Source organism: Hippopotamus amphibius, chromosome 17, assembly GCF_030028045.1.
Source record: "Hippopotamus amphibius kiboko isolate mHipAmp2 chromosome 17, mHipAmp2.hap2, whole genome shotgun sequence".
NCBI lineage: Eukaryota > Metazoa > Chordata > Mammalia > Artiodactyla > Hippopotamidae > Hippopotamus > Hippopotamus amphibius.
In genome coordinates, this window is record NC_080202.1 from 45,042,855 (window position 1) to 45,055,345 (window position 12,491).

The window sequence follows — 12,491 nt, forward strand, 5'->3', positions numbered from 1 at the left end:
ACATATACATATATATATACTCTGTACTATCTTAGCAATCTTTCTGTAGATCTAAAACTGTCCTAAAATAAAAGTTTTATTAAAAAAAAAGTGGGACTTCCTAGGTGGCACAATGGGTTAAGAATCCACCTGCCAATGCAGGGGACACGGGTTTGATTCCTGCTCCAGGAGGATCCCACATGCCGCGGAGCAACTAAGCCCATGTGCCACAACTATTGAGCCCACATGCTGCAACTACTGAAGTACACGTCCCCAGAGCCCATGCTCCACAGCAAGAGAAGCCACCACAATGAGGACCCTGCACACCACAATGAAGAGTAGCCCCCACTCACCACAACTAGAGAAAGGCCGCATGCAGCAACAAAGACCCAATGTAGCCAATAAATTAATTAATTAATTTAAAAAAATGTTTTGGGAAGAGTCAATACCACTCCATACACAGAGACATGTACAGCTTCTTTTAGCTTTATAAAATACCTTTAGAAACCTTATCCTAAGATTATCAGGATAAGCTCATGAAACACTCAACATAGGATTTGGGAATCAGTTGAATTTAGGGGATTTTTTTATCATCTCTATTTTACCAACAAGAGAACTGATACATAAACTGATAGAAATTGTCACAAATTCGCAGAGGCTTCTGATTCTTAGTCCCATATTCCTGCCACTGTATTCCACTATATAAAACCCAAAGATTAAAAAAATAATTTTGCCTCCATAATTCTGAAATATTCTCTATAGAAAGCAGAATTAGGACTTCCTAGGTGGCGCAGTGGTAAAGAATCCACCTGCCAATGCAGGGGACATGGGTTAGAGCCCTGCCCTGGGAAGATTCCACATGCCATGGAGTAACTAAGCCCGTGTGCCACAACTATTGAGCCTGTGCTCTAGAGCCCGTGAGCCACAACTACTGAGCCCATGTGCCACAACTATTGAAGCCCACGTGCCTAGGGTCCATGCTCCACAAGAGAAGCCACTACAATGAGGAGCCTGAGCACCACAATGAAGAGTAGCCCCCGCTCGCATCAACTAGAAAAAGCCTGTGTGCAGCAACGAAGACCCAATGCAGCCAATAAATAAAGAAATAAATTTATTTTTAAAAAAAAGCAGAATTAGTCAAAACCTAGTAATTAATATATAAAACAGATAATAAGAACCTGCTGTATAGCACAGGGAACTCTACTCAATACTCTGTAAGGGCCTATATGGGAAAAGAATCTTAAAAAAAAAAAGTGGATATATATATATACATATAGCTGTACACCTGAAACTAACACAACACTGTAAATCAACTATACTCCAATAAAAATTAAAAAAAAAAAACTAAGACTTCCTAGGTGGCACAGTGGTTAAGAATCTGCCTGCCAATGCAGGGGACACGGGTTTGAGCCCTTCCCTGGGAAGATTCCATATGCCACAGAGCAACTAAGCCCGTGCAACGCAACTATTGAGCCTGTGCTCTAGAGCCTGTGAGCCACAACTACTGAGCTCATGTGCCGCAACTACTGAAGCCCACGCGCCTAGAGCCCGTGCTCCGCAACAAGAGAAGCCACTACAATGAGGAGTCCACATACCACAACGAAAAGTAGCCCCCGCTCTCAGCAACTAGAGAAAGCCCGTGTGCAGCAACGAAGACCCAATGCAGCCAATAAATAAATAAATAAATTTATATTAAAAAAAACTATCATAAAAGACATGGAAAGACTGAGGATGTGTTACAGATTAGAGGAGACAAAGAAGAAATAGCTGAACGTAATCAATGTGGAATCCTGGATGGGATTCTGGAACAGAAAAAGAACATCAGCGGAAAGAGTGGTAAAATTCAAATAAGGCCTATGGTTCAGTTACTATTGTTTTACCAATATTAATTTCCTAGTTTTGATAATTATATTATGGTTATTGTACAAATATTGTAGCAGTAGAAGTTGGGTGAGTGGTATACCTAAACCCTCTTTCCTATTTTTGCGACTATTCTATATGTCTAAAATTAGTTTAAAATAAAAACAAAAAACAAAAACCTTTTAGTTATTATGATTATTGAAAGCGTATTATTATGAGAAAAAAAATCAAAGTGCTGAAAAAAATGCTTGCATGCTACCCACTGGAAAAGTAGAATGGAGAATGCTTGTATATTTTAAGCAACTCGGAAAGAACCCACATATAATTGGAAATAGTGGTTGCCTTCGAGAAGGTTAAGTGGTTTAACTTCTCACTCTGAATCCTTTTGTTCCTTCTGAATGTCATACTAGAAAAGCAAAACAAAGAAGGCAGGAATATAAAAAGTGATTTCAAACTCCCAGGGCACAAACTATAGCAGCAGGAGCAGCGATGATGATGATTATGATGATAATATTTTATTTCTTGCCTCTACCCCTCTCCCCGACAATAATTTTTTTCAAGTCATTCTGATCCTTCTTTCCAAAAATAGTCAGTATGGCATCTGATTATCTGAAGGCCTCAACAGGGATTTGAAGCGAAGTACTTTTTTCTGCTTTACCCTGCTTTCAAAACCACATTTAGATCTCTCAAATCCCATTAGAACTAGGATGATCATATCATACAAACCATGGCACTCCAAGAGTAAAAGGGAGTGCTAATCGTAATCATCCCAGGACAAGAAGCATAAACTGAACATACTGTCATCCTAGTGAAAATTCACAGATCCTATGTTAGAGTATTCGTAAAACTTGGTTTTAATGATGACTGCTTTGAACACATATTCCATTGTCTAAATCAACTCTTCCTTTCTAAATATTACCTGCTTTCAGAGTTGAAATAGAGCTTTTCATTTACGCTGATCAGAAATATAAGTTCAAAAAGATCAGGTACATACACACCAAAAAATGTGTCAAAAATTTTTAAATGCACGCATACACACACATATACTCCGCTACACTTTCTTTCAATTGCCTCTTCTCTCAAAAAAGCATCAACTTGTGGTAGGTCTAACTACAAATGAATAGAACCTGACTGACCTGTGTGTCATTAAAGTACACGGGGGACTTCCCTGGTGGTGCAGTGGTTAAGAATCCGCCTGCCAACGCAGAGGACATGGGTTTGATGCCTGCCCCAGGAGGATCCCACATCCCTTGGAGCAACTAAGCCCGTGAGCCACAACCACTGAGCCCACGCCTAGAGCCCGTGCTCCGCAACAAGAGAAGCCACTGCACTGAGAAGCTCATGCACCAAAATGAAGAGTAGCCCCCGCTCTCCACAACTAAAGAAAGCGCACACAGCGACAAAGACCAAACACACCCATAAATAAATAAATAAATATTTTAAAAATAAATAAATAAAGTACACGGTAGCTCTAGTTCCTTACAGGTTTAGGATTATGCTTCCAAGCACAGGACAAATGTGGAAACTTCTCTATTACAAATTTAGCTGTAGTGATCATTTAAATATAGAGACAGGAATTACCCTAAATTTAACCATATAAATGGAATCTTGTTATTTCTTAACCAATTCTGGTTTTGGAATCCACATAATCCCAAGCTGTACCTTTTCCAGTGATTAATTATATGGCAATTAATAGGGAAAATTAGACCTAAAGAAAAGTGTGGGACAGTTCTTTAAGGATCACAACCAACAGCCCATAATTTCAAACAGCAAAACACAATATTTAAGACCCTAAAGAAGTGAGTCTCTTCCATCTTCCTATGACTATTAAAATTTAATACTATTTCTTAAAAAAAAAAAATCAAAAATATTACTCATAGTCAAAGTCAGCAGATCCAAAGTTTCTGATTTGAACAGTCAAATCAATCATTAACACGAGAATTATACACACTGAAATGTTAAATCCTGTCTGGCTTTTCCCATCTAGACTAGGTATGAGCCAAGTTTAAAAGTTTTATCTCTGGCAGTTTATTGTACCACTCATGCTACCCCTATCTTAGCATCTGGCTCTGGCTCTTTAGCTGCACATTGTAAATGTTCCTGTCTCTCTCTGCTCCAATCTCCCCAACCAAAATTTATCTTTTGTACTGTATTTACCATTATCCCCTCAGAGACTGTCTAATGTCACAAAGTGGATATATTAATCATAGCCCTACATCACAACACTCAAGTAACATACTTGTTTATAATTTGCACTTTCTAAATTCAAAATATATAATGATGTTGATTTCACCTGCCATGGACCAAAAGTGGTTTTGTTTAGCAGACAGAGCCACACAGAACGGCTTCATATTTCATCTATAGACAAAACCAGCCCTCCTCTGTCAACAAATAAATATGAGAATTCATCTGTGTCTCCCTCTCACCTACTCATTCCAAATAAACTAACTAGTATTATCTTAATTCAGAAAGAAAATGTCTCAGGATGAAAAACCTATCCAAAAAGAAATGGGCATATCTAGGAATTTCCTGGCGGTCCAGTGGTTAGGACTCCATGCTTTAACTGCTGAGGGCCCAGGTTCAATCACTAGTCGGTGAACTAAGATCCCACAAGCCCAGTGGCGCGGCAGGGGGTAAAAAAAGAAAGAAAGAAAGAAAAGAAAAGGACATTCTGGGGCATTATTGATGTTATTTTTTCAGTATATTTAAAATTTATTTCAATTTAGAAAGTAGACACACCATTGTGGTCAATTCCTCAAAACCCCAGTTCTTCACTATTGTTTTCATAATCATATAATCTGATTTCCAAGGACTTCCAGTGTATTATTATTATTATTGTAAAGCCAAAGATCTCTGAAGTCAGAGACACCAGAAATCAAATCATTACTATCTACTAGCTGTATAACCTTGGGCAGATTACCAAACCACTCCCTGGGCCTAGGCCTGTTTCCCCAGCTATAAAATCCAGATGATTACACTACTGTATTATGGCACAGGTTTTGAGATTTAAAGAGTTACAAAGTAATGAATTATTATTTTAAGGCACTGTTGAGGCCAGTCAGTAAACCAGAAGAATGAATTCACTTATTAAATTTAATTCTATGTAATTTGGTGGGAAAGATAATTGGCTAAGGAATCTCAGTAAATATCTAAGAACTTGAAAACACACAATACTGAATCAAGGGCATAAGCATATCACACACTCATCTAAAAATACACATACATCTGTTTGACATATCAAATTTCCTTAGTGATTCTTAAACCCCATCAGAACCTTCAATCCATTGACTCAACTTTTTCCTCTATCCCCACCCCAAAAAGTCCTCACTTATCTCTCTGCCAAACTTAAAATCCCATAGCCCATTATTATAGTCACTTCCTTGTATATGACCTCTACTCCTTTGCCTCCACTCACATTAATTCTGGTTAATGGAGAATGGTTATCACAGCTTTAACTGTATGTATAGCACATCTAACACAATTGCATTTAAATTAATCTTCCTATGTCTATTCCCCTTAAATAGCTAGTACATGCTTGCTTACAGCATTAAAATAAAACTTACTTTTGTAGCCTTAGCTTTCACTTTTCCCCTACTCCCAATGGTTTTTTCATTGTTCTAAATAAACCAATTCTGCTAGTTCCACTTCTATACTTTTACCCTGGCTATTTTCTCCAACTGAATGCCTCCCATTCTCTTCCTTTGCAAGGATGCAAATCCATCTTTCAAGACGCAGTTTAAATGCTAATTTCTTCATAAAGGCACACCTAATCATCCCACTTTAAGGGTTCTCTCTTTTCCTTAGGGTTTCGCATTTATTGACTATAACACTATTCATCTGATAAGCATGCTAGTCTTGCATGTAATAAACTTAATATTGTTATTGCTTTTGTTATCTCTCCAGCTAGGACAATAGCTCCAAGAAACCACTTCTTAACCAATTCCCCTTCAGACATAACCATACATACTATTCTTAGCACAACCACTATTCAAATATTGTTTTAACAATTTTTTTTAAAGTAGCCTATATTCTTGAAGTAAATATACCCCTTTGCATCTCTTGTACAGATGATACCCTAAAGTAGTATTAAACCAATTAAATATTCAAACATTTTTGCCCCTTCTTTTCAAATACTCCATAATTTTACTCATAGCAACAAGAGAAGTTATTGACACCACAGCATATAATCCACAAGCATCAGCTTAAGTTTCTTCTATAGTCAAGACCTAAAGAATCAAATTAATTTCTTGACTTTTTATCAGTATTTTTTATAAAAAGGATGAAAAATTAAGCTGTTCTCTCATCAACTCCATAAAAATATTACATGAACCATGAGATACGAATACTGACTTTTCTGACAATCATTACTTAAAATGTCAGATACAAAACATGATCAATAACTTTTCTCTATTACAACTTTAAACCAGAGAGCTACTTTGTATTTCAGTTCTACAAAACACAAGAGACTGAAAATCCCTCTTGAAATCAATGTAATTAATTGCCAAAGAACAGCAAGGATGACAAAAAATAATTGGAATCTCATGAGATGAGAGTAAATGGAATATTACAAAGATAACTTTCTGGTTGCTTGAGTGGCACAAAATACAAGATTTATCTTTCCCTAACATTGTCTGTAACAAGAAGAATTAAGGCAAGTAACAGCAAACTCCTGTTTGGGGCCCTAACTTTAATTTCTTACTCTCTATAGCACTTACTAAAATATTATGTGCTATTAACTATGTACAATGCCAAAGCAACTTTAGCTATACTTTTTCTTCCATGTATTCCTAAATTAGTATAAAATACTAAGTGTATGTTAAATCTCAAAGATATTTTGTATAAGCATGACAATACAGTATATTCAGCCTGGGTATATTTAATTTTTTGCATTGATTAATACAATATGCATTAAGCACATCTGGTTAGACTTCCAAGTTAAATGGACAATTCACTTTTTATAACTGGAAAATCATTACAACATCTTCTGGTATTCACTGCAATATCAAATCAATGCCTTCTTTCAGTATTTGTGGTGGTCATTTGTAATTCCTTTGGTAATTGCCTTGAGTCAGCTTTCACAATACTAAATGGCAATGCTAATATGAAAAGAGAATGCCAGACATACAAGCAAAAGTACCAAGCTGTTTCAGGGAAGGAATTTTAATAGAATTCAAGAACTGGATGTCCACCTCAAGCTGGAATCCATTTTCATTAATAAAATATTAGAAACTTATTAAGTCACAAGAACAAAGATGAAACCTCTACATGGGTTTCAAATCCATAATTCAAGATTTCATGAACTTCTCTACAACTTTTCCAAAAATGGTAATCTTGACCACATCAAAAAAACAGACTGTCCTTTATTCATTTTATTATGTATCCAAATAGACTGAATTTATATGGAAAATATCTCAGCATTCAGCAGCACAATCAGGATGGCTAATTACATACGTTTCAAAAAAACTTTTAAGTCACAAATTTTAGTTCTGATTATACAACTTATAAAGACCTGAGAAAATGTGATAAAAGAATCCCTCGCAATACTTTAATGAGAATTCTGTGACACATACAGAACAAAAGGAAGGAATATAACAGGGACACCTATTTTTCTATAATTCGATGGCACTTAGCCTAATGATATATTTGTCTAGATTTGTTTCTTCTTGGTCTTCCATGCCTACTTTGAACACAAATAAATAAGGGTACCATCACATGAAGCCCTATGATCACAGTTCTTGCCCACTCCATCCTCCCTTCAATGCACGTTATAATAAGCGTCTTTTATCTATGATGTTATTCCTTAATATGTTCCATGTTTTTAAGTGCCCTTTGCCTTAAATATATACCCTCTATCCTTCAAATCACCACCAGGAAGCCTTCCTTTACACTGACCTTACTTTGGTCACTCTTGATCCCTTGAGAATATACTAACCAATAATTTTGCATTTGCTAATAATTATGCCAATTCATCATCAGTATTTTGAAACTGTACAGCCTTGGTTTCAATCCTTTCCACCTATCATAATGTGTATGGGAAATGAAACAGTAATGATTTTGCCTAAGTTTCAGTATCACAATCAAAGCTGACAATGATGTTCATAGCAAGTGGCATCTTTCAGATGATAGGAAACACAGGAAACAAGAGATTAGAACACTTGCCCACGTGTGATCTCTGGCATGTCTGCATTAGAATGCCAACTCTATTACACAGTCCCACACAGAAAATATATTAATATACTTCTATGGCCTAAATATTTTAAAACTGTAAACCTCCTGACTTAATGGTCTCAATTAAGAATTATCTGAAAAAAAAGAAAAAAAAAGAATTATCTGAAGGCCACATCCTGGTATCATATATGAAACACAAAAAGGAATCATACAAACATACTACATAAAAGTATTACATGACTTGCTTACTGCTGTGTACCATTATGATTACTATATAGGTTATAGGAAGTTCTTGGGTAATTTTTACATTTTTATCATGACCTTTAAGACAGTTGTTTCTCTCATTAATTTACCACCCACTGCTCTGTCACTGTAGCTCCTTTTCATTAGAAATCTAATGCAGAATACATTCAGAACAAGAAGAAATGAGAGGCTATTCTAAATCACCAGTCCTCTGCAGGTACATAAGCTGAAGAACATTTCCTCACTAACATTCAGCTGCGTCATCATTAATAGCTGCGCAATCACTAAATGCTAAGCAGTGTGTACACCTCATAGCTGTACATCACTGTACAAATAATACTTTCTTTAGTGAACCTCTAGTTCAAAATGTTGAATACATCTATATTGTAAATTATACTATGTTACATCTATATTGTAAACTATACTATTTTATTTTCCGTTCGTTTGTGTAACATTTCAATTTGTGAATAAATATGTCTTAATCTGGTAAATGTAGGCAGAAGTCATATCTCATTTAGAAATTGAGGTCAGAGTCTTAAAGGTGTAGTTAAAACTCTTAAAACATTAAAAAAATAAATGCATCAGCCTAAATCACAGAGACTTCCAAACATAAAATACCACTTAAAAGGGGTACACAAAATAATGTCTGACCTAAAACAATAGTTAACAATATATCCCCTATGACAAGGTGTAACTCAGCCCTGTCAGAAGCCTCCCTAGAAGCCCTTGGGAGACCAACAAGAAAGAGATCTGGACAAAATGGAACAGAGTAAAAACTGTAATTGTATCACCTCTCTAAAAGCTCATTTATTCTTTGTGACCTGTAAGTTGATCCTTCATATTTGATGACTCAATTACAGTTATATAAAATATATATTTGCCAACAGAGATAATGGTCATGAGCACGGGTTCAAAAGTCAAAAAGCCAAAGTGTGAATTTAGGTTCTGCCATTTACCGGCTGTGTTAACTTGGCAAAGTTATTTATCTGTGCCTGAGCTGCCTCATTTGAAAATGAGAGTAACAGTACCTACCTCATAGAGTAATTGTGAAGATTATGAGGTAATACATGTAAAGTCCATAGAAAACTACCTGTTTATTATTAAAATGAAGTTATCAAATGTTTTCAAACATGTCTCTGATAATGATTACTCTTTATATTCGTAAGTGCTTCAAGTGGCATACCAGTTAAGCTCCTCACTACACTATACAAAACACCTTTGAAACTTTAAGTGTTCATAAAATCTAATAGTGAAGCCACCTCTGACTCCATACTAAATTCAAGAGACATTCAAACTCCCCAAAATTTGCACTTGATGGTAAACTGGCAAAGAGTGAAATTCTACAATTCTAAATTATTTTGCCAAATTAAAGGCAAAGAAAATGATAGTCATCTAGAACTTACCAGAGAAGGTGTACAGAAAAATTTCCAGAACTAGAAGATCTATTTAAAGCAACAGGATCTATGCATTGTGTCTGGAAACCTCCTTTGGATTTGTTTTCAAGTGTACTCAGTAGCTTCACCTCATTTACCACTTAAAGCCTTAAAAGCAGGCCACAGTTAATTTTGAATAATCTGACCCTGAACAATATTTCAGATATACTATATGCAGGAGCATCCTACTATGTCTTCTCTCCAATAACTAAATCAAATGACATCATGAATGAAAATCAATCTATATTTCCCCTTTATTAAAACATCCAGAAAAAAACAGCATTTTAAGTATTTTTAAATAAATTTTTTAATGATTTAAAAAATATATTTATTTACTTATTAATTTGGCTGTGCCAGGTCTTAGCTGCAGCATATGGGATCTTTAGTTGTGGCATGCTAATTCTAAGTTTCAACATGCATGTGTGATCTAGTTCCCTGACAAGGGATCGGACCTGGGCCCCTTGTACTAGGAGCGCAGAGCCTTAGCCACTGCACCACCAGGGAAGTCCCTTAAATGAATGACTTTTTTTGTTAATGTTAGCACAATAATTTACAGAAGTTTTAACATCCTGTAATTGTGTACAAGGCTTTCATTACCAATACCCTATTTACCCATAACGCTGGGACATGTTAATTTTAAAAACCAATTATTTACCTGGCTGACCCAATACAGTAAAATATATGTAGTATCTTCAAAGGACTATCGAGCAACCAAAAGCAGATCTTACATAAACACAACTACAGCATCAGAAGAGCATCTACTTGAAAAAGCACAGGCTTTCTCAATTTTTTCAGGTGACCATTCATACTCTGCTCTCCAGTTTTCAAAATCTTTCTAGGCCCTGCAAATCCTGTCTATTTGAGTGCTGAAATCCTATGGTTGACAAACATTTCCCCTCCAAACTTAATTGTCCATATTATTTACTTTCAATTTTATTAAGTGACCTTCAAATTCTCTCCTCTGAAAAGCACTTGAGGATTTTAGTCATCAACATGTCTCTCTAAAAACTATCAATAAAACCCACACATCTTGCAGCCTATTCATGTTTTATGATGCTCCCTAAAACAAACGAAACAAAACAAACAAAAAACCCCCACCTTTCCCGGGGATCAAATGGCTAATATGAACTGCTTCAAACTTCCCAGGACTTGCATTATCGCCTTAAACACCTTGAGATCCTGTATTGTGCTGCAGATATTCAGCAGGCGCAGGATTACAAGGCTTGAAAAACAGCCTCCAGATTCTTTACTGCTGCAAAACTTCTCAAAAGCGTTCTAGGCACTCAATTGTTAACAGTGTTGGCTGAACTGCTTTACCTGTTTATTTACCAACCCAAACATCTCGGGGAATTCAAACCCTTCAAACCGCCTTCCAAAACCTATCTAGAGTATTCCCGTGTTACTTTGGGAAAGATCTGCAGCGGGATAATTCCTTGAGTTCGGCATCCCGACCCAAACTGCTGTTGCCAGAATATGCGGTAGTAATGCGGTGGTTTCTGTGAGACCGAGGATGTATTTTACTCTAGAAATACCCCATCTCTGCTAAATCCCTTTTAGTCGCCGAGATTTCTGCGGTAACAATGCTCAACAGGAAGATATTCGAAACAGCCGAAAGACGTGTTTGTTCTAATTTGGCCTTAATTTTTTCCTCAATAGTGCTTGCCATGGCAAGGACGTTTTTCCATGCAACATTTGCAACTGAAGAAAGAAAAATCAAAAAAGCTTTTGGTACTAGTCATCACCTGCTTGTAAGTCCATTATCAGGACGCTTCTTACAAAATCTCCCAAGATAGGATTTGGGGCTAAGCGTACATCGACCATCGTCCTGTAACTTACTGTTTTCCAAGCCCATTTAACGGCCTAATGACAACAGCAACATTTACGCCCGAGGAAATCTCAATGTCTGACTAACCAAGAAGGCGTCAGATACCTAAGGCCCCCTTTTTCTGGGTGAGGAAATGGAAAAATAGACAATGAAAGGCATTTATTTGTACGGTGAGTGAAGAGGGGGAAAGACCCCAAGAAGAGCCGTGCGAGCAAAAATCCAAGGGTTCGGGAGTCCGGGTCTCAGCAACACTCGCCCCAACCCCTCCCACCCCACCCCAACCTCCGTTTCCCCTGGGAGCCAGCCCAGCGCCCGCATACGCTGGGCACACCCGAGGGCAGCACAGCACCCCTCCCCACCCCAACCCCAACTCAGCGGCCAGGATGGGGCTCCCAAACCCGCAGCCCGAACAGGCCGAGGCCGCAAACCCGGAGGCCTGAGATAAAGAGAGAAGATGCGGGGTGAGGAGAGATGCGGCCTCAAACCGGGAGGCCCCTTGAGGAATCGGAGGCGGGAGAAAAGGGAGCCGGTTCGGAAGCCCGAGCAGAGCCCGGAGAGAAAGAGAGCTGGCGGCGGGGGATAAAGAGGTTCCGGCTGGGCCAGCGCCTTCCCCGGACCTCGGCGACGCCCGTGTTTACCTGAAAGTCTCGGTCCTCGTTGAAGCGGGAGAAGCGGTCCGCCATTTTGCCGCCTTCACTCCTCTCAGGACGACGCTCTCCGGTTCGCTCCTTCCCTCCCGCGACACCCGCCCCCTCGCTCCCCTCCCGTGTTCCCCGCCTCCTCCCACGCCCACCCGCGCGCGCAGGCGAGGGAAGGAGGAAGCGAGAACGCGCGTCCAGACCGGAGCCCCGCCGGCGCAGGCGCCTTTCTGCCCTGGAGGCGGAACCTTTCCTTACGTCCCGGCTGCGCGCGCGACCCTGAGCGACCCCCGGCGGTCGCGCGTGCGTACTCGCGGCGGAGGGCTGCAAGAGCTTCCGGAGAGA

At 38.4% G+C, this 12,491-nt stretch overlaps 1 protein-coding gene across 3 annotated transcripts in view; it reads right to left on the bottom strand.

Moving 5' to 3' along the window:
• Positions 1-12,252, bottom strand: part of GPATCH8 (G-patch domain containing 8) — a 101,742-nt gene extending 89,490 nt beyond the window's left edge. For 2 of the 3 annotated variants that reach the window (XM_057715751.1, XM_057715754.1), the window contains exon 1: positions 12,147-12,166. Coding sequence is in view for 1 of the 3 variants with exons in the window: in XM_057715750.1 (XP_057571733.1) it covers positions 12,147-12,191 (45 nt within the window). In the remaining 2 variants the exon portion in view is untranslated. Of the gene's footprint in view, positions 1-12,146 lie in introns of all 3 variants that reach the window. The other variant, XM_057715750.1, reaches the window with a different exon arrangement.
• Between the last annotated feature and the right edge of the window lie 239 nt (positions 12,253-12,491).